The 21,828-nt window shown below is 43.1% G+C and overlaps 1 protein-coding gene across 4 annotated transcripts in view; it reads right to left on the bottom strand.

The window, feature by feature from the left end:
• Trank1 (tetratricopeptide repeat and ankyrin repeat containing 1) overlaps nt 1–21,828 on the bottom strand; it is a 92,244-nt gene that overhangs the window by 36,375 nt on the left and 34,041 nt on the right. For 2 of the 4 annotated variants that reach the window (XM_029543423.1, XM_029543425.1), the window contains exons 3-8: nt 20,640–20,790; nt 18,399–18,517; nt 16,399–16,485; nt 16,030–16,168; nt 14,459–14,590; nt 11,655–11,825 (exon numbers count right to left, since the gene is read on the bottom strand). In XM_029543423.1, the coding sequence (XP_029399283.1) occupies nt 11,655–11,825; nt 14,459–14,590; nt 16,030–16,168; nt 16,399–16,485; nt 18,399–18,517; nt 20,640–20,790 (799 nt within the window). The remainder of the gene's footprint in view (nt 1–11,654; nt 11,826–14,458; nt 14,591–16,029; nt 16,169–16,398; nt 16,486–18,398; nt 18,518–20,639; nt 20,791–21,828) is intronic. The other 2 variants (XM_021207406.1, XM_029543424.1) reach the window with 2 other exon arrangements.

The following is a 21,828-nucleotide window of genomic DNA, read 5'->3' as shown; positions in this document are numbered from 1 at the left end:
AGAGAGAGAGAGAGAGAGAGAGAGAGAGAGAGAGAGAGAGTTGCACGAACTGAGTTTGAAAGCACTATATAGTCCAGACAGGGCTCATCCTGCCTCAGACCCTTAAGCAGCTGGAATTGATTACAGGTATATGCCACTGCTTTTTTGAATTTCAAATGAACAAACAACTTTTTAGTAGAGTTCATATAATACTGGGGATATATTTACACTGAAAAATTTGTTTATCTGAAATTCAAATAGACGAGGCCCTCTGTACTTGGTCTGACAATTGCATCACTGAAAGCGCTGAGTAAGAATGAAGCACTCCAGACAAGGTTCCTGTGATTTCTCTTCTTCCAACTACAGCAGATGGGAGAGATGAAGATAAAATAAACTTGATTTGTACTTGCTGGCTTTTGATTTCCATTTTTTTCTAAATCTTTGAAATGAATACTCATTTAATACAAGAGAAATTAAATACAGGTTAGTCTGTCGTCTTTCTTTAATAAGGGTCAGAACAAAGTATAAAGAAAGGCAAACTTTTAAAATAGACCCCAGCAGTTCTGACCTTCAGAATCTGCTCATGTCTTCTGGTAGCAACACATCCCCTGCAGAGGATGAAGGAGTTAGGCCTGAGTCAGTCAAGACTGCAATCATGACCAGAGTTACTGGCTCAGCTGGTAAGATCAAAAATGAAGCCTGGGGGGCAGGATGTTCAAATGGTTCGGAGAGGGATACGGGTACACAGAGCCACACATGCTGATAAGTCAGGGGTCAGAGACCTGGATCTGGTTCCACTAAGTCTAAGAGCTGGCAAGAGGACAGGCTGGGTTGAAGATGGAAGAAAATGGATCCAGGTGACAATGAAGCCAATTGGGACATTTCTAGCATATAAGTCAAAATATCTTTAAAAACAACTTAAGCCAATTTGAGTTGCGGGGAGGGGTGGAGCTAGCCAGAGTGAGCACAGCAGCACACACAGCATCTCAGAGAAGGAAGGAGGCCTGGGCCACAGATGATGAAATGCAAAGGGCTTTCAAGAAGTCGCATTCCCACTGTAGCCTTTGGAAGAATTGTAGCCAGACTCCAATAATTTAAGTTTGACTTTTACAACGTTGAGTAAGTGTAGTGACATCTTTGAGAATTCTGGAATTTTGATTTCTTTTAAAAACACAGAAATATTATAAGAAATTGTTTTTGTTTTAATCCCAGGTGTGGGGATGTGGGGCTGGTTTGAACGGGCTGAGGCAGCCATGATTTGCCTACTGCTCCAGCAGAGGCATGGTTTTCCAGCTACAGATAGTTTCTGTGACTGTGTGACATTGGAATTCTGGGAACTTTTCAGAGGGTATGTAAGTGCTAGAGCGGCAGTAGGCGGGGTTGATGGTTGTTGATTGTTCAGGGTTTGGAGGTGGTTGAGGTTTGTTAGTAGTTGTCTTAGTCAGGGTTTCTATTCCTGCACAAACATCATGACCAAGAAGCAAGTTGGGGAGGAAAGGGTTTATTCAGCTTACACTTCCACACTGCTGTTCATCACCAATGGAAGTCAGGACTGGAACTCAAGCAGGTCAGGGAGCAGGAGCTGATGCAGAAGCCATGGAGGGATGTTCTTTACTGGCTTGCTTCCCCTGGCTTGCTCAGCCTGCTCTCTTATAGAACCCAAGACTACCAGCCCAGAGATGGTCCCACCGACAAGGGGACCTCACCGCTTGATCACTAATTGAGAAAATGCCTTTCAGCTGGATCTTGTGGAGGCATTTCCCCAACTGAAGCTCCTTTCTCTGTGATAACTCCAGCTTGTGTCAAGTTGACACAAAACCAGCCAGTAGAGTAGTTGTGCTGCTTGTGGACGTTGTACATCGTGGTGCGCACTAGGCTCCGCACCACGATGTACAACGTCCACAAGCAGTAGCCCTGACTGTCCTGGAACTCACTTTGTAGACCAGGCTGGCCTCAAACTCAGAAATCCACCTGCCTCTGCCTCCCAAGTGCTGGGATTAAAGGCGTATGCCACCACACCCGGCCTCAGGCTGCTCTCTTATAAACCCAAGACTACCAGTCCAGAGATGGCACCACACGCAAGGGGACCTCCACCCTTGATTACTTACAAATGCCTTACAGCTGGATCTCGTGGAGGCATTTCCCCACTGAAGCTCCTTTTTCTGTGATAACTCCAGCTTGTGTCAAATTGACACAAAACTAACCAGTAGAGTAGTTGTGCTCAAAGAAGAAGCAAAAGGAAATAAATTAGATTCCGAGGCCTCTATCTCTCTCTCCCCTCTATCCTTCCTTCTCTCCTATCTAGTGATAGAGGTGAAACCAGAGTAAAGGATGGGAAAAAGAAGAACCCACAAAGTACCAAAGGCCAGCTACTAGTAAGTTTACACAAGAACAAGTCAGTTCATGCTTAAGCACAAAGATTCCCTTGATGTGATTGCCCAAAATCTAAGACCTCAAAGGATCACGAGGACCCTATTGCTGCTCCACCATCACCTCGTTCTAATTTTTCTTTTTTAATTAAACCAAAACGGGGGCATTTTGTCCAGGCTCCGCCCCACAGTTACCTGGCAACAGCCAGGTGTGCCAGACTCACTATAAAAGGGGCCACTCACCCCCCTCTCTCTCTTGCTCTGTCCACTCCCTCCTGCTCCCCCTCTCTCCCTATTCCCCTCCCTCTCTCTCCACATGCTCGCTCTCTCTCTCTCTCTCTCTCTCTCTCTCTCTCTCTCTCTCTCTCTCTCTCCTCCCCTCCCTATGCCCTGAATAGACTCTATATGCCTCAGCATGGGCCCACAGAGGCACACACTTCCCCAACACCTGACTACACATCCACCAAATATATTCTCTCTCCTTATCTTTTCATAAACCTCAACACAGACCCCAATTTTTTTTAATGCTAAACTTTAACTATTTAGAACCTAAAACCTTCCATAATTCTCTAAGGTTTACCATCTAAAGTTCTTTTAGGATGGTTTCCTGATTTGCTCAGAAAGAAAACAAAAAGAAGCATTCAATGTTACAATAGCCTAAAGAACCTCAGTCAATATCTACAGAAGAGACAAATGACTGCAGCATATAAAAATTATTTCAGCACCAGCTTTTATTGATAGCACTACAAAAACTTTAAGGCACATGGGCAAAACAGCTTTCATGACCCCGAAGTCAAAGTGAAGGCATGTCAATGTGCTCACAGAATGCCTAAGAGACCAGAGGAAGTCCAGGCAGAGTTATATTATCTGCTATGCCTTTTCCACACACCTGGATCCCACTTCAACAAATGAAGTCAAAAAGGCAGAAACATATATATGCCAACTTCTGTGGTAAATACCCAGGGACTCCTAATCACAGAGCCTCAGATGTGAGGGAGCAGGAAGTGTGAGCCACCATATCACATACTACACAGCAACTGCCAAAGGACCCACTTCCACCTGCCTTGAAGCCCATCTGAGACAGAAACTGTGCGTGGTGTTATGGGGACTGGCCAGTACTACTGAATTTACCTGCATCCTAAAACCTACAACTACACTGAAACCCAACAGTTTCCTACCAGGCTGATGGGGGTTTGCCCCTTCTCCCTGCACAGTGCCTTTAAAAAGCCTTTCAGAAAGATCATTCTTCCCACAGGAAAATTTGTTTAGCATAAAAGTCACATGAAAATAAACAGGAAAAAAAAAAAACCAACACAAGCCATGGTTGCAGGATATAGATGAGTTAAGAAGGCAGCTGCAGACTGGAAAACCTCCAGCTTGTGAGGTGGGGGTCATAAAATGTTATAAACAACACAGAAGGTTTAGAAGGGCCATTCTAAATGTGACGAGTGTTGTCCTTGAATGAAGGCTGCAGGTGGTTTTTTTATTATTTAAGATTTCTGTTCCTTTTTTCAAAAGTTCCATAAGTTTAGTATGAAACAAAAGAAACATCAGAAAACAAAATTGCTTGTATGCTGTAATCAAAGATTTTTTTAAAAAGATGACTATTGGTTTAAACATAAGCAAGAAAGGCAGAATGAAAATACACCAAAGTATAATTAACAACACACTGGAATTGGCACACAAATTCCATATTTACAAATTTTCTACAGTGATCATATTTAGTAAATAAAAATAAAAATATTTGAAATCAAAATTAAAGAGAACTTCTGAAATTGCAATAGAGCTCAGAATTTGTCAAAAATAGACATAAATCATTTCAAAAAGAGACTTCAGTTTTACCCAAAGTCTACACTCAAGGTATAAAAGACAAAACTAATAAGTTTTATTGTACACAGTTGGCTCAAGCTGACATATCAATCCCAATTTATAAAAGAAAAAGAAAACCAAATACCTACACATAGAATAAAAGACTAAATGATCAGTTCCCAGACACATCAAGTTTTCCTGGTAGGTGAATCCATGGGAAATTAGTATTTGCTTTCCTACATTTCATGCAATTTCTTTAAAATACTAGTTTACAAAAAGAGAGGAAATATAACTGGCATCCTAGATCCATGGCCTGAGGTTGCACTCACTGACAAGGAGCGCTCTCCTGGCAAAAAGCAGCCAGCTCCCCTTCAGAGCTGGACCCAAGCTCATTAGGCAATGCCTGGGGTGGGGATGAGACCACAGGCAGCAGCAGATAAAGGCTCCTGGTCCTGGTCCTAAGAAAAGGCCTAGCAGCAGCAACCAGAGCACATGGACATGATGCCATCTGGTGGTGGCCACCAAGAGCTGTCAAAAACAATTTTACAATCTTGATTTACCAAGATTAAAGCTTTATTGCTCAAAATGGCATTCCCTGGTGAGAGGTAAGAAATGCAGAATCTAACGTCCCTCTTAACTTCCCAAACCAAAATCTGCATGCACATATGTGCATATAAACATTGAGAAGTATCTGGTCTTGGGAACAGTAGAGATATTCAGCAAAATCATGTGTTTCTCACTGATGCCAAAGACCACACTATCCAAAGAGATCAGCCCCACCAACAGTAAATGGTGTCTGAAACATACAGAAACAGTAAATGGAGAAAGCACTGTCAGTCCTATTCTGTAAGTGTGTTCATTCATACAGGTGCAAAACCAACAAGCCCTGTCCTTCCAGTGCTGAGCTTAGGACCACATGTGTAAAAACCACATGTGTAAAAACCACATGTGTAAAAACCACATGTGTAAAAACCACATGTGTAAAAACCACATGTGTAAAAACCACATGTGTAAAAACTCATCGGATCACACAGCAGACTGATCACGATGAATTCACGAGCCCACAGGGTGGATTCTCCACAAGCTAGTACTTTTACGTGTCCTCTCGGTTGGTGACAATGTGGAGGTGGAGCCCACACAAGTAAAGTTAGATTCATCTTCACACCAGTACCCCAACACCCTTTTCCTTGACTTCTTCATCTTCTCAAATCCTGTTTGGATATAAAGGCCTCCTGAGGGCTAAAATTTAAAAGTAGTCAGATGCAGTGACCACTAGCTTACTTATATAAATACATAAGCCATATACACTAATAGCCATATGTGACTAATGGCTATCATGAGATTAGAGATGCAGAACACGTCCATCTCCTCAGATGTTACATTACATGGAGCTGATTAAAAAAAAAACACTATTCCATTCTCATTATAATTTTTTAAATTATACAATGGGAAAAAACCTTAAAAACAAAATAGATGTAGGCAACTCCAGGCAGCTATATACCTTCAAAGGGATCGTGTGATATGTCATCCTACTCAGAATCACATTCTAGGACAGACTTGTAGGAGGCTTTGCCTAGGACACTTTGATAAATACAGGAGAACTCAATTTACAATCCCTTCCTAACACTAACTTTCTTTTCTTGCTTGATTAGATCCTGTTATATTTTCACTTTTAATTCTGTGTTTCTCTATTGTCTTTCACTATTTCATCATAGCAAGAAATACCTCCATACTCAATGTTCTAAGACACTTCACTTCTGCAATATCTAGCACTGAGAGCTGGGACCAACTGAGAACTAGAGCTTTGCATTGGACTGCAAGCACTGCTACCAGGCTCCCTGGGGAGACAGCTAGCAGTCCTGGAATACTCTGCATTTCTCTTCTGCATGCTTTCCTGCCAGCGTGTACAACTTAACCCTGATGAGCACAATGAAGACAAGTCACTGAGCCTGGTCTCTTGGTTCCAAAACCAGCTTCTTAATGTCAGAGAAGAGCAGGAGGAAGGCTGTCTCAGAGCTAGGGTGTGGCTCAGAGGCAGAGCACTACTTAGCAAGGACAAGGCTCTGGGTTCCAACCCCAGCATCATGAGAAATAAAGCAAGCCTTACTCAGATAAGATGCTTTTAGGGTTAGACGATGCTAAAAGACTCCATTAAAAAACCATGTTTGAGCTACTCTAAGAATTAAGACAAGAATTAATAATATTTTGTAAACATGTCAGCCACTTCAATCTACTAACAGTCCTTTTTAGCTATCCTAAAACTTCAAAGTTCATAGGCAAAGTAACCTTTTTTGTTACTTTAGATTTCTAAAATTATGAAGGCCATTCTGAAACTGAGATTATATAGACAAGCTATCAGAAAGGATGTCACAATTGTTGGTTAATTACACTGCCCTACAGGGGGAGAAAAAAATCTCAATTTCTTAAAACATGAATACATTTAAAAAAAAAAAAAAACTGGTCTATTGTGGGAAGCATGAGCCAAGATAGTGCCCTGGCTCACTGTCACCCCATGATTCCCTGTTTGTTTACCAAAAACCTGATTATGCACACCTGAATGATCATACTGTGCACCTGAATGATCACGCACTGTCCGCCTGACACATAGCATCATACAGCATGATATTGAGTCACTGGCCTATCAATGCGCACCCTGTCTGCGTGCATGGCTCATGTACAGAGCGTGCTGAATGCTGATTGGATGATGAAGAGTGATGAGAGAGGAGTGCAGAGGGTGGAGGGGGATAAATTAGGTGATTCCCCCATAATAAACGGAATAGAGCTGATGCAGAATCTGAAAGAGAATAAAGGAAGCTGCAGTGGGAAGCTGCAGAAGCTGCTCAAACCCTGCCTTGGCGTACGTGTTGTCTTTGCCCCACCTCTGCAGGACGGAGGGTAGGGTTCGTGGCATCTGGTGGCCCGTACAGGGAACTCTGAAAACAGCATCTGGTGGCCCAGGGAACTCTGAAAAGAGCAGCTGAATTAAGAAGGAAGAGTTATGGGTGAGTTCCATGGTAGAGAGTAGTAATTTAGTGCTAGGAGGAAGTTCCCAGTATAGGGACAAGTTAAGCTCCTGGGGTTATGGGATAGAGTTAAAAGTGAAGAAAGCAGGAGGAGATTGCTTCAAATATGAAAGTAAGAGCGGTGTTGGTGCAGCTGTTAGTAATTTTGAATTTAATTAAATCTTGCCTGGCGGACAAAAGTGGAAAGTATGCTGCCAAGTTAGAAAAGTTGTCCTGTGGCCAGGTTGGGCATTTTAAAAGAGATTGTCCCAATCGCCTGCGGCCAACTACTGCAGTTCCCGTGAGATGTCCAAAATTATGTCCACAGTATCATAAAGGCTCATGCAGCAGAAGTAGAAAAAGGCAAACGAGAAGCCAGCAAAAAAGAAAAAAGGCTGAAGAACAAGAGAGTGAGGAGGGAAGTTCGGATGAATCATCTGACAGTGGAGATGAAGTGACTAGCATGATAGCTAAGTTGAGTTTTAGGCGAGGAAGGCTGCCTGAACCCTCGGCACCTCCCTTGCCCTCACCTCCTCCCTATAACGTGGAAAGAGGAAGTGAAGCAAAGCGCAGCCACCATGCTTCGGTATGATGAAATCTGCCTCGAGAAGTTGGTGCCTTCCCAGTGTTTCAAGATCAGCAAGGGCAACGATATCCACCTGTTCCCTTCCCATCTGCACAAGCTGTGGAATTACAGTCAGTGGATGATAATGTTTATCCCAGATTTACTCTCAGCTGAAAACTAATCTTATTCGTAAATCAGAGAGTGGATTTGCTCCAAGGGCAGATAGATATTCTGGAGCAATTAGTCTTTGTGTCATGTGTAACCCATATGTCAGGAATTTGTGTAACCTCTGTGCAGTATCAGAATTTTTCTCATGCAGCTAATTTGTCCCGCAAATTTGGATCCATGCTATTAGGAAATTAGAGTTGTGATTTCAATAGAAAGATGAAATAATTATGGGCATCCATTGTTGCAGTGAATAACATCTGTGTGGAGATTGCCACTGCTCAGCAGTGGCTGAAGATGATCCAGNGGACCTTCAGCTTCCTCAAGGATTGGGGAGGGATGGCCTTCTGGGGATTTTTGCTGTGTGCTGTATGTGTTGGTATGCTGTGGTGGATGATACGCATGAGCAGACGGGTGCAGGCCGATAAACTGTTGTTGATTCAAGCTGTGGCGGCTATAGAGTCAGGTAATTCGCCCCATGTTTGGCTCCTAATAGTGGCTGAGGGCCATAAGCTGTGAAGTCACCAATGACAGGAATATTGAGGTGTCATGAGCCAGATGCACACCCCTTTTTTGGCTGCAAGGTGATTCGATGACGGGATTATTGTGGGACGCCCCCTCACATAGCCTAAGACAGAACCCTTGCCCACCTAGGACCTAAAAAAGGCCTAGTAACTGGGTGCTGGATGCAGATGCAAGCCTTATGGCCTAAAACAGGTGCTTCACTGACCCTCTTTTTACAGCCACCCCCCAACATTTTGATTAAACAGAAAGGGGGAGATGTGGGAAGCATGAGCCAAGAGGGTGCCCTGGTTCACTGCCAAGCCCCATGATTCCCTGCTTGTTTACCAAAAACCTGATTATGCGCACCTGAATGATCACACTGCCTACCTGAATAATCACGTGCTGCACACCTGAGTGATCACGTGCTGCCTGCCTGACGCATAGCATCATACAGCATGATATTGAGTCACTGGCCTATCAACGTGCACCCTGTCTATGTGCATGGCTCGTGTACAGAGCGTGCTGAATGCTGATTGGATGATGAAGAGTGATGAGAGAGGAGTGCAGAGGGTGGAGGGGGATAAATTAGGCGATTCCCCCATAATAAACGGAATAGAGCTGAGGCAGAATCTGAAAGAGAATAAAGGAAGCTGCAGTGGGAAGCTGTGGAAGCTGTTCAAACCCTGCCTTGGCGTACGTGTTGTCTTTGCCCCACCTCTGCAGGGACGGAGGGTGGGGTTCTCGGCAGTCTATCATAGTCTGAAGGGTGAGCGTCCATGAGTAGGAGGGAGGACTGAGATGCCACAAATGTTTCCCTCTTATTATCATAGCCTCAAGAACACAACAGAAGGGACTTTAAATTAGTAAAAGTTAAAACAATCTCCCCAACAAAAAAGTTTGCCTTATGGAAGCTGAAGAGCTAGCCCAGGGGTTAAAAATACTTATTGTTCTCCAAGAGTACCCAGGTTTGATTCCCATCTCCAACACATCAGCTCACTGTCACCTGTAACTCCAGTTCAAGGGAATCTGACACCTTTGTCTAGACTCTTGGGGTACTACATATACATCCCTGTAAGTAAAACACACCCATAAAACAAAATAATAAATCTTTCAAAAACCTCGTTAAACTCTGCCAATTCCAAAATCCTGAGATGACATCAGACTGCCATGGTGGCCTTCATTTACCCATTCAAGGGAGAGAATGGGTCTTTCTGAGGAATTTAAATACCTCCTGGATACAAACAGTAACCATTTCATCTAGTCTTTCATTTACAAATGTAAGTGGCAGAAGAATCGGGAGATAGTTAAGAGAAAACAATAGCATCAAGGAGAAGCAGGAAAAAGAAGAGCAAAATCTCAAAAGTAACAGAAATAATCCCGGGGTGGGGGAGACATCCTCGAATGTAAGCCAAGATGAGGCAGATGAGAACAATGAACCACTACAGTGAGAAGCATGCCTGAGAGACAGTTCAGCTTTTCTTTTTTTTTCTTTTTTTTTTTTTTTTACTGATTTTTCTTATGTATTATTTTCCTTATTTACATTTCAAATGCTATCCGGAAAGTTCCCTATACCCCGCCCCCCACCCCTGCTCCCCTACCCACCCACTCCTACTACTTGAAAAGCACTGGCTGCCCTGCTAGAGAACCTGGGTTCAATCCCAGCACCCACAAGGCAGCTCACAGCCATCTGTACCTCTAGTTTCTGTGGATCTAATACTCTCTTCTGGCCTCTGAGAGCAGCAGGCACACTGAGGTGCAATGATATGCATGCATGCAAAACAGTCATATACATAAAATAAAATTTCTCAAGAAAAAAAGTAAAACAAAGAATTCTTAGAAATAAAAATCATGGTTTTCCAAATCTTAAATTGTAGCAGTAAACAATGGGGATTATAACAGGAAAAGCTGAAGACCAAATCAAAACCAAATTCTATGTATGTAAGAGGGAAGTAGATAAACATACAACTGGCAAATTTAGCCAATGACTCAGTAGTAGAAAAAGGTTGGGGGGGGGGGCAGATAAAATGATAGGAACTATTTTCCCTGAGCTAGGAAAGGCAGATTAGATGGAAACAAGCTAGCAAGTGTCACAGAGGAATAAGTAAAGACCTTCATCCTGATACATATTCCAAGGACATTTCAGAACTCAAGGCTCCAGAATGTTCTAGAAAAAGAAAATGACTAATATCAGACTTCTGATCAGTGGCAACAGAGGCTAGAAGGAAATTCAATAATTTTTTCAAAGTTGTCACACAATTTTATAGAATATTGTATAAATCTAAAGATACAATGGATTCACAAATATACCAGAAAAGGCTGCCACTAAATGAAGGCGGGTTCCTGATGGCTAATCACATTGCTGGTGACAAGACAGGGCAGGGCAAGGGCAAGCTGCTGTCAATAAAACAGGATAACTATATCCCAATTAGTAATCAATATGAAGAGAAAGACAGTTTCAAACACTCCAAAACTTTACCATTCATGCTTCCTCCCTGAAAAACTTAACTCAAGAAGGAAATCTTGCAAATCAAGAAAGAAATGGACAGGTAACAGAAGTATAACGCCATGCATGAGTCCAGGCGCTGCGGTACGAAGCACAATCCATCCACATCTATTAACAGCACAGCTTAGAAAGAAAGGGTCACAAGACGGCTGGTGATTCATTTCTATGGGCCCGGCCTTGAGGCTTACGGTAGGAAGAGTAATATTTAAAACAATCACAATACCATGAAAATGCCACCCACTGGTTTCTGATTTTAGAATCAACCCATAGATGAAGCAGGAAACATTTAAAGAATTAAGGATAGAAGACAATGGTACAAATGGCATTACCACACAAGCCCGGCAGTGGCACTGGGACAACCTACCATTCCATCTTACACAGCCGTCTCCCCAAATCAGCAGTCAAAAAATAGAGATGTGAGTATGTTTTGAATTGTCAGCAGCAACTGTTTCTGAGAAGTAGGCTTAATTTTGGTTGCCTCCTATTCTATATGATTTTCCCATGTGCATGCATGGTGGAGGCGGGGGTCACCCGCACTGTTCACATGTAGAAATGTTCCAAGAACATCATAGATGCTCTCTATACGAGTTATCTCTTTCTGTCTTTACAAAAACACAAACACATTTTCTGAACACTGGAGGGGGAAAGTTTCACTTCCACCTACACATCAGAAGAAAAGATAAATCGATTTACATCTAATATCACAGAACCAGGTTTCCAACACCTCCCCACAACAAGTTAATTCATTGGAGCTGTACCTGATAGGCCCTTAGAACTGGACGCCAGCTTTTCCAGGTGACTGTTGATTTTGTCAATCGCTCTGAAGTTCTTGTTCCTCTTCAGAACATCCACAACAGTTCGAGCATGTCCATCTAGCAGAGTAGGGTCTGCTCCAAAGCTGAGGAGCATCTGCACATCTTCAGTTTGTCCTAGGGCAGACCAAATTGAGAAATGATGCTCATGTCTCCTTCCATAAGGAGAAGTCCCCATGAGTGCTCAAGGGGCTGGGGTCCCTCTTATTGAAGCAGACTAAACTGACAGCCTTGTGCAATCTACCCAACTCCCCCAAAGCAAGGAGTCCTAGTGTGGAGTGGAAAGGACAATAGCTCTTAAGAGGTTCAGAAGTGCGCTCCTCTCTACCTTTCTCCCCTCTCCTTGGCAACAAGCAAAGAGAGGGGGAATCTGGTTACTAGGCAACAGTTACAGCTGTAAGGATAAGAGCAAGCTGTGACTTCAGATTTCTTTATTCCCTGGAGAGGAAGCAGAATATTGTTCCAGAAAAAAATACATATATTTATGAAATATAAAAATAAATATGAACATACACATGCACACAAAAATGCACGCACACACACACACACACACACACACACACACACACACACACACCTGTCTGGTGACAGAATGAAAAGGGAACAATTGCTTTGGCATTAGGGTTTTGTTGCTGTTATTGTTACACTCCCCTGACCCCACCTTCCAGCTGTCAGCTCCATTTGTGCCCGGATGTACCTATCTGGCAATCATCAGCGTGTCTCGGTGATCATAGAACTGGCTATTTTCAGAATGGAACAGGTATGTCCCTGGGATGCACAGGACTTGCACAGGTTCAAAGAGTTAAATCAGTGCTAACCTCCAACTTCCCCTGTGTGATCCTTACTAGCACTTACTGTCTGATAAGGCATCTCTGTGACAACTGCCAGTGCCCACTGTGCCACCCTCCACCACCTCTGCACTCACAGCTGCCTCCCTCACTATACCAAAAAGAAATAAAAAATAAAAACGTATACTTCCTATTCATTGAAATCTTACTGTGGAAGGCACAATACTAAGCCCTAAGATTCCTGACCCATGGTGTCTGTATACTCCATCATATATTAATCTAGATGCTGCTGTAACGAGACTCTCCAAGTCCCCAGTCAGCTAACCTTAAGATTATCCAGTTGGGCCTGACCTAGTTATATGAGTGTCAAGTGCCAAGGTTCTGGAGATCAGAGAAGAAAACCAATCATCAAAGAAACAAAGATGAGAGGGACTAGATGCTCGGAAAGTTCTTCTCTGCTGGTTTTGAAGGTACCAGATGCCACAGAGCGACTACGTGGAAGCTCAGAGCAACATCTAGTAGAAATTCAGAAAGGAAGTTTAAACCCCTAGCCTAGTATCTTAGATTCTGCTCCACCAAATATGCCTGAAAGCAGACCTAGGATTCCAGACACAGCCAAAGCCAACACTTTGAATTCAGCCTTTCCAAAAATCAGCAGAAGAGCCAGTTACATCATGCCATATTGCTGACCTACAGAACTGTGAACTTAAAAATGAGCGTCAAACAGAGGGAGTGTCACTGTAAGCCACATGATGGCACTTCGTTACACAGCACAGGAAACTCACACAATTATTATAGCTTAAAAAAGGAGGTAAAAGCCTCCTGTCTATAGGGTATCAAATGGACCATGAAAACTAAGCAGTGCTTGTTTTCAAAGGCATTGTGTGAGCCAGCAAGATGACTCAGCACATAAAGACACTCGCCACTAAGGTGGACAACCTCAGCTCAACCCCAAATCCATTTGGTGGAAGAAATAGAATCAATTCCCAAAAGTTGTCTTCTATTTACAAACACACACACACACCAATTAGAAATTTTATATATATATATATATATATATATATATATATATATATATATATATATATGGTGTTTGTTTGTTTGTTTGTTTTAAAAAATAATTAAATAAAAACATCCCTAATTCCAGTGTGGCTTGCTGTCAGATTCTTGACCAGCTTGGATCACAAGTCTGCTCAGGTGATCACCTCACCAAGAAAGTGCCACCACTCCTGTCACCTCCACTCTACTGACTGAGGCTTCATTACCACTGAAATTGTGAAGGAAATGCCCTGTGTTTGTTTTGAGACAGTCTTGATGTAGAGCAGACTGGCCTCAAATTCAAAGAGATCCACATGACTCTGTCTCCCCAGTGCTAGGATTAAATGTATGTGCCACCACATATGATGCAAAAAAAAAAAAAAAAAAAAAAAGTTCTTGTATAAGCAATAGAAAGCAAATACTGATAGGACTGAGTTTGGGGGAAGTGAGTGTCTATGGGAGTGACCAGCTTTCCTCTTTCAGTGTCTAAAAAGGCCAACCTCTCCCCAGCTGTGCCCATCTCTCTTTTGTGTGGCAGGCTGCAATTCCCATGTTAGGTTCTAAGGACCAGGAAGACCATGTCATTTGCCTGGTTTACAGTTTATCTCGGGCAGCCCACACAAATCTGGCAAAAATAAAATAAATAAATAAAGTCATTTTGTAGCATGTGGTAAAGGTGAGTATGGGGCAGGGAGGGATGTAGCCAAAAGCCTATGTATCATTAAACCCCCCAGAAGCCACTTAAAGCCCACCGAGTGGATAATATCCAGTGGTTCTCTTCTCACCCATCTCCTTCCTGCTTACAGCCTGCTCCCCAAAACACTTGTAATTCAAGGGAAAGTCTGGTCCTCTGAGCCTGCCATGTGTGGGTTTTCTGATGTCTGCCGTCACTGGCCCACAACACACACCCATCACAGTACTCACGCCTGATGGTGTACCCTGGGAAGTGGGCAGCAGCAACATGCAGGACAGTGCAGCCAGCATCATCTCTGTGATTGATGTGCTCTTTCCACTCAGGCTTTTGTTCCATTATCCACCGGAAAAGCTGACTTTCCCCTAGGCAGAAATAAGTTGCAATTATTACTTTCTATATAAAATCAGCAAAGCAAATCAACTGTATGCCCCCCATAAGGGATCAAAGTCCTACAGCACACATTTCTACTCTCCACCAGAAGAGGAGAGGAGAATATGCGTTTCACGATCATCTTAGGTCAGGACCCCTAGGACCTTGACAGGAATTCTTGCCTGTGAGATTCCCTGAGTGAGAGAAGCTCAAAAGAAAGGGTGAACAAGTCAGCAGGCAAGGCAAGGGAAGGCTAGGACTGTGCCCTCAGCTGCACCTGGCTCCAGCTGGGGCCAAGAGGACACAGGACAGGGTCTTGACCTTCAGGACACAGGACAGGGGCTTGACCTTCAGGACACAGGACAGGGGCTTGACCTTCAGGACACAGGACAGGGTCTTGACCTTCAGGACACAGGACATTTTCTAATCTTCATTGAAAATGGAGTTCAGGATTATACTGCTTTTAGTCAGGCTTTTCTTTCATGTTTATCCTCCAATCTCTGCATAAGAGGAAGGACAGTGTCCTATACAAAATCCCGAGTGTATGGAATGGATAATGGTGGAGCAGAAATAAAAGATGGAAAAATTAAACTCCAGTCCCTGGCCACCCCAATTCCCTCTGGGAAGATAACACAGCCTAGAAGACCCAAACAGAGTTCTCTTGGCTCTGGTCCAGGCAGATGTCAAACTTAACACCTTACAAGAAAACCCAAGGTTTTGTCTGGTGTGGTATAAGTGTATGTATGTTAATGATAGACTCAAATATTTAACTTTTTAAAACCAAATGATGAAGCTTTAAAGAGTCTATTTCATAAAAATGACAGCCCTGTTAGGTCTAGTGGCACATGCCTATAGTCCCTGGTGCTTGAAGGCCAACGCAAGCAGAACACAAATCCAAGGTCTGCCTGAGTTACATGAATTCAAAGCCAGACAGAGGAACTAGCAAAACATCTCAAGATTAGAAAGGGGCATGAGGGTGAGAGCAGCTCACTGGCAGGCAGCGTGCCTAGCATGTAACAGTTTTTCTTTCTATGCTAAGGGAAGAAGAGAGAGGGAGAGTGTATGCAGTCCTTGACAATATAACCAACTGTATCAGTATTAGCCCATGCTCTTCTCAAGGATACCCCAGCACAGTCCCAAAACACAGTTGAAGGCAAGGAGAAAAACATGTTGAGGGACAGAACCATGCAAGCTGCCTCTGTCTCAACAGTTACTCTGTCCCAATCCCTATCTGGGACAGGAATTCTTACCCTTCTATCTAGACTCTAAAAACACAATATCTTTGCAAGCTGAATCTCTGGAAACTGCTAGGTGCCAGGAGAAATAAAGATGTCATATATATGCTAAAGCCCTAAATCGCTTGGCTAGTCTGCCTTCAAGCAGCTCAACTCTGCTCTGAGATAGGTGGGTGTGTGAAGGGGAGAACACTCACTTGCTTGGATGCAGAGTCGCATGAGGGCATGGAGAGGGTTGGGCCCTATGGTTTCAATGTTTGCACCGATGGAGACGAGCCACTGAACCAACTTGGGCACTTGTTCCAGTTTCTCATAAAGCCCAATGAAGACATACTTCTGGGGAAAAAACAACATATACTAACAGAATCATGGAAGTTACTACATCGATACTAAACTTGAGCTCCACCATCCACAAATTTTTGAACCAGTAAAGCATGAATTAATTATGCTCTTCCCAAGAATAGCATGAATGGCACATCTACAGTAAAGCAGCTGCTGGGAAGTCCTAAACACAAGTGACATGGCCTCCCTCCTATAAAGCCACATTCCTAGAATCACCCCCTTACCTCAAAAAGACTTTGTAGTGACAACTCAGAAACATGGATGTTGCTTGGCAGCCTGTCTTTCTTTGCTGACAACAGTAGAAATGACTGCTTATAAGGAAGAACAAGGAAAGGTTGACATAGTAATATATTACCCACATGAGTTATTAGAACAGAAAGGTTATTGTATGAGCTAACAACAATCAAAACACAAGCTTCATCTACTTTTTAAGCTACTACAAGTTTGTTAGCCTGAGCCATGATAATCAGTCTCTCTGTCCAGCTATCTTGCTGGCTGCCTGTGAGCAAAGTTCTTTCCACTTCCCTTCACAACCTGCTAGGAACAATATTCTCTAATATCAAGCAGCATGAGATGGGAGGGGGGCAGTCTGATGTCACACAGACTTAAAGTTCCAGGCTGTACATGACTATGCCTAGAGTCTCCCTTCCTCATTTATGTTACCACCAATGGACTAGGAACCCAGGAACTGAGACTAAAGTCATAGTTTGCTAGTAGGTCCTTTCAGTCTGATTCACTGTTAATGTCCACCTTCCACAGGCCCTGTTTCTGATTAGCCCTAGATAATGCATCCAGGGCTTTTACAGTCCTGAGTACTGGCCTGGCTTTTACAAGATGTCTCACTACAGCTAGGATGTTGGGCCTGCCCCATTGGACTTATTATTATAAAACTCCTTTACTCAACAGTTGAAGAGATGGCTCAATGGTTAAAAGCACTGGTTGCTCTTCCAGAGGACCAGGGTTCAATTCCCAGCACCCACATGGCAGCTTATAACTATTTGTAACTCCAGTTCCAAGGATCTAACACTCTGACATGCTCTACTAAGCCCTGGGTAGCAGATAAGTATGTAGTGCACTGACATGCATGCAGGCAAATACCATAGGCATTAAAAAAGAAAGAAAACTTGCTCATTCGGTGCTTAGCACATGTAAAACTCCAGCATATACTACATTCATCACTAGGTTCCCTTAACAATTCTTTTTAAATTCTCAGCAAAACCCTAAAAAACTAACTCTATATGCTGTAACTTACACACAAATGACAATCAGTCTGAGTAGGAAATGGAGGTAAAGCCTCCAGGACACCTTCGATCTCAGCTGTTAGCAATCTCTTACAACTACACAGAAACCCTTAGTTGAGAAGATGGCTCCCTTGGTAAAGTGCATGTCAGGCAAGAATCAGGGTCTGAGTTCAGATACCCAGCATCCACATAAAAATCCAGGCACAGAAACGGCATCTATAACTCCAGCTGAGGCAAGAGAAGACAGGTCAATCCCTGAAGCTCACTGGCCAACCAGCCTATCTGAATGACAGGCTCCAGGTTCAGTGACAGATCCTGTTCAACAATATAAGGTGGAGAGTAATCGAGGAAGATACTTAACATCAACCTCAGGCCTCCACACAAAAGTATGCACATGGGATGAATCCCCACCTGGGTGGGTAGAGGAACACTGTCATAGAAGCAGGGGGAGGAAGGGTGGGAAAGGGGGTTTCGGGGGGGGGAACTGGGTAAGGGGATGACTCTTGAAATGTAAATAAATTAAATAAATAAAAGTATGCACATGTGCACATACATCTGCATGCACATACATCTGCATGCACATACGCACACACAAAGAAGTTCACATCACATATATTGTACACAACACACACACATACACACACAAAGGCACAAATGTATGAGGTATGCATGTTCACACACCCTCACACAAAGAATAAATAAATAAATGGGGTTTGGGGGGTTTTTTGTTTGTTTTTTGTTTTTCCAAGACAAGTTTTTTCTGTGTAGCCCTGGTTGCCCTCAAACTCAGAAATCTGCCTGCCTTGGCTTCCCAAGTCCTAGGAGTAAAGGCATGCAACACCACTGCCCAGCTAAATAAATGTTTTTAAGAAGTTATTCTGGTATCAAGATAAACATAATACATTACAGTCCCTTGGTGTCAAAGAAAGAAAGAATGTAATACAGTGTGTGTTTTCCTAGGAAGAGTCACCTCCTGTACTCACATGCCATAATCCTTTCCTGGCCAACTTCTGTATGACATATTGCCACACTTCTGTTGACAATCCAGTAGTGAAGATATGATCAAAGCAGGGCAAGAAACTCTGCAAAACAATGGAGTCACCTGAAAGGAAATTCCACAGCTTAGACACTCTCAAGTGCAGGAAGGCTGAAGAATGCTCCCCACTGAAGACCACACAGAGTCGAATGACAAGTTAAAGCTCTCAGGAGGAAAACTCCCATCCAAGTAGAAATGTATTATGACTGACAACTATCTTAAGTTTCTCCACACAATCAGTCCCCTAAGAGTCAGATGCCATAATGTAAGCTACCCGTCACTTAGGTTTCTATCTGCAGAGCCCAGTGATAGAAGCTTCTATTTATTCTCTCAAGTAAACCACCGAGGCAATACTATTTAAATAGAAGCCCAAATGGGGTTACAACGCTCCCTCTGGTGACAGATACTGTTGTTTATTTAACAGTGGAGACTATGACATATGAACGAATGCCTGACCCTGGAATGGCAAGCAGAGAATTCCTGGCAAAAATGCCTTCTAACACAGGGGGCCTGCCAACTACTGAGGCTCCTTAGCCTCCAGACCACATCTCTCAAACACACAAATGGGGATGTCGAAGGGGAGAGTTAAGTAGCAGAACAACATGGCACCTCCTCCAGGGTCAGACATTCCAAAACCTAAATAAATAAGTAAAAAAAATAAAATGAAATAAAATAAGTTAATTAAATTAGATAGATAGACATAGAGATAGAGTATGAAAAAATGTAAAAATTCATTAATTTGCTTTTAAAATTTTAGGAACTATGCCATAGGCCTACTTCACTCTCCAAAAAAAAAAAAAAAAAAAAAAAAAAGGAGTACTTGGGAAGAAAATCATGCCCTAAAGGAGTCTTGTTACGGTCTGGAGAGATGGCATGGAGGTTAAGAGCACAACCTGGTGTTGCAAAGGAGCTGGATTTTTGTTCTCAGCACCCACATTGCCACATACGGTGGCTCACAACCACCTATAACTGCAGCCCTTGGAGATCCAATCTTCTGTCCACTAAAGGTACCTGCACATGCAGTATACATTCCGGATCAGTGAGAAACCAGTGGACAGCAGATGTGAAAGATACCTGCTGTCAACCTCTGGCCCTAAGGTGCATGTGTATACACACACACACATGCACTCACACAGATGCAGAAAGACTCTGAGGAAGCACTGGGAACTGGCCAAGCTATTACATTAGGAGGAAAATAGACCATCTTTGGACATTGGCAACAAAACTCTCAGGAAGGAGACTTTCGATCTCTCTGTCTGGAGGGCACAGCTGTGCCTACCTCTAACCCTTTTCAGTTCTTCCTGAATACCAATCCTTCTCTGTACCAAACATGCCATAGTCTGTAAGGCTCTAGCACAGACCACGAAAGTTGTATGAACATGGTGGCAGTGGGAACAGCTAAGTGAAGGGCAGCTCAATCACTGGCAACGGTGGTTTCCCTACTTTGGAAAACCAAGATTATTTCTCAGTGATCTAAAGTGTCTGTCCCTTTTTATATTCTCAGACCTCTGAAATAGGAGTAGGCCTTAAAGTAGATGCTGTTTTCCCTGAAACAATATACATGAGTGGCACATGTTAAGTCAGTGCAATTTAAATCCGATAGACAAACTATCTGAAGGCAAGGTTACTGTCAGGGCAGTAGGCTGCACCAACTCCAGCAAGAAGTGTAAGACATAAGGTCCCCTCTGAGTCCTCGTGGGATGAGTATGTAAAGCCTTTGATCCTTGGGCAAGGGGTTTTGCAGCTAAGTTGCCAAGCATACATTTTCAGCTGTCAAAAGACCCTCCCTCAGCCCCCTAGGTTATTTTCATAGCAAACAAGAGTCAATGAGATGGCTTGCTAAACAATTGGAAAACTTAAGAGAGAAAATATACACACACTAAGAATAATAATTTTTTAAGAAAAAAAGAATGACTTTTAGCAGGTTAGAGAAAAATACTTGAAAGAACAAAATCATCCAGGGCACGTAGTATAAGAAGCAAATCTCTAACCAGTGATAAGGAAAACTTACAGGTTATAAAACATGACTCCAAAAGCTTTAAGTCATGAGAGTAATAGGACTGCGCTGGTTTTACAAAGGCACAAGCCACTGAAGCTTCCAAAATGCCTTCTGTAAGGCCAGTCTCATTACAACCGAACACATTAGCCCCAACAAGGACTTAAAGTATTTCTCTTCAGTTTGACTTACTGCTCATCGTTGTGAAGATCCCAACAAGAAAATCAGGAACCTGTAGTTGGTCTGGGCTTCTCTGCAAAAGTCGTAGACCCTCAAAAAACATCCGAGCAGCTTCATAAGGCTGGAGCAAATGCAGCAAGGAATAACCGGCTCTGTAGTATCCCTGGAAAAGGACAAAGGACAGCTGCGATGTTCCCAGCACCTCTACCCTGCTGCTGGAAAGAAAAGCAACAGCAATCCAACTCCAGAAGTCTCATTGTGAGCAAAGAATCTCACTGCCCCATGGGTGCTTCTGTGTGTGTGTGTGTGTGTGTGTGTGTGTGTGTGTGTGTGTGTGTGTGTGTGTGTAAGCTAGAAGTGAATGTCAGGGGTCTTTACCGATTGCTCTCCATCTTGCTTTTTTTTTTTAATATAAATTGGTTTATTTATTTTATGTATATGAGTACACTGTAACTGTCTTCAGACACTCCAGAAGAGGGCATCAGACCTTATTACAGATGGTTGTGAGCTACCATGTGGTTGCTGGAATTGAACTCAGGACCTCTGGAAGAGCAGCCAGTGCTCTTAACCACTGAGCCATCACTCCAGCCCTCCATCTTGCTTTTTTAAACAAGATCTCTCACTGAACCATTTCAGCCAGACTGATCAGCTAACCAGCCAGCCCCCAGGATCCACGTAGCTCTCTCTCCAACCAGTGCTGGGGTTACAAGCATGTGGCACTGAGAATCCCACACTGAGTCTGTATGCTGGCTGAGCACGCACTTTCCCCACTGAGTCACCCCCGTCCCAAGGAGAGCTTCTAACAGGCACTAGGCACGGGCTTCCCACAATGTGCTGTGTGCCATGTTTTTCTGATGCATCTTACCTGTTAAGAAAGTATGTAATCACTTTAAACTCCAGCCAATGAAACTTAACCCTAAGAAGAAACCCTTCCACTATCCAGGGTACACATATAGCCCTGGGTCACACCAAATAAAGGAATAATCATAAACTTAAAAAAAAAATATGTAATCATGTTCAACTCTAAAACCTCTGTAACAGCTAGCGTGACAGAGAGGGAAGAAAGCATGCTGCTTTGTTCCTGGTGTTAATCATCACAGTCTGGACAGGAAAAGAATGAGAAGTATCCTATGACTGGTGTTCAGAAAAGGAGTGAGAGTTCTGTGTAAGCACAGAAGTTATTTCTTTTTTTTTTTTTTTT

Source organism: Mus pahari, chromosome 10, assembly GCF_900095145.1.
Source record: "Mus pahari chromosome 10, PAHARI_EIJ_v1.1, whole genome shotgun sequence".
In the NCBI taxonomy this organism is placed as follows: domain Eukaryota; kingdom Metazoa; phylum Chordata; class Mammalia; order Rodentia; family Muridae; genus Mus; species Mus pahari.
This window is presented reverse-complemented; position numbering and strand designations above follow the sequence as displayed.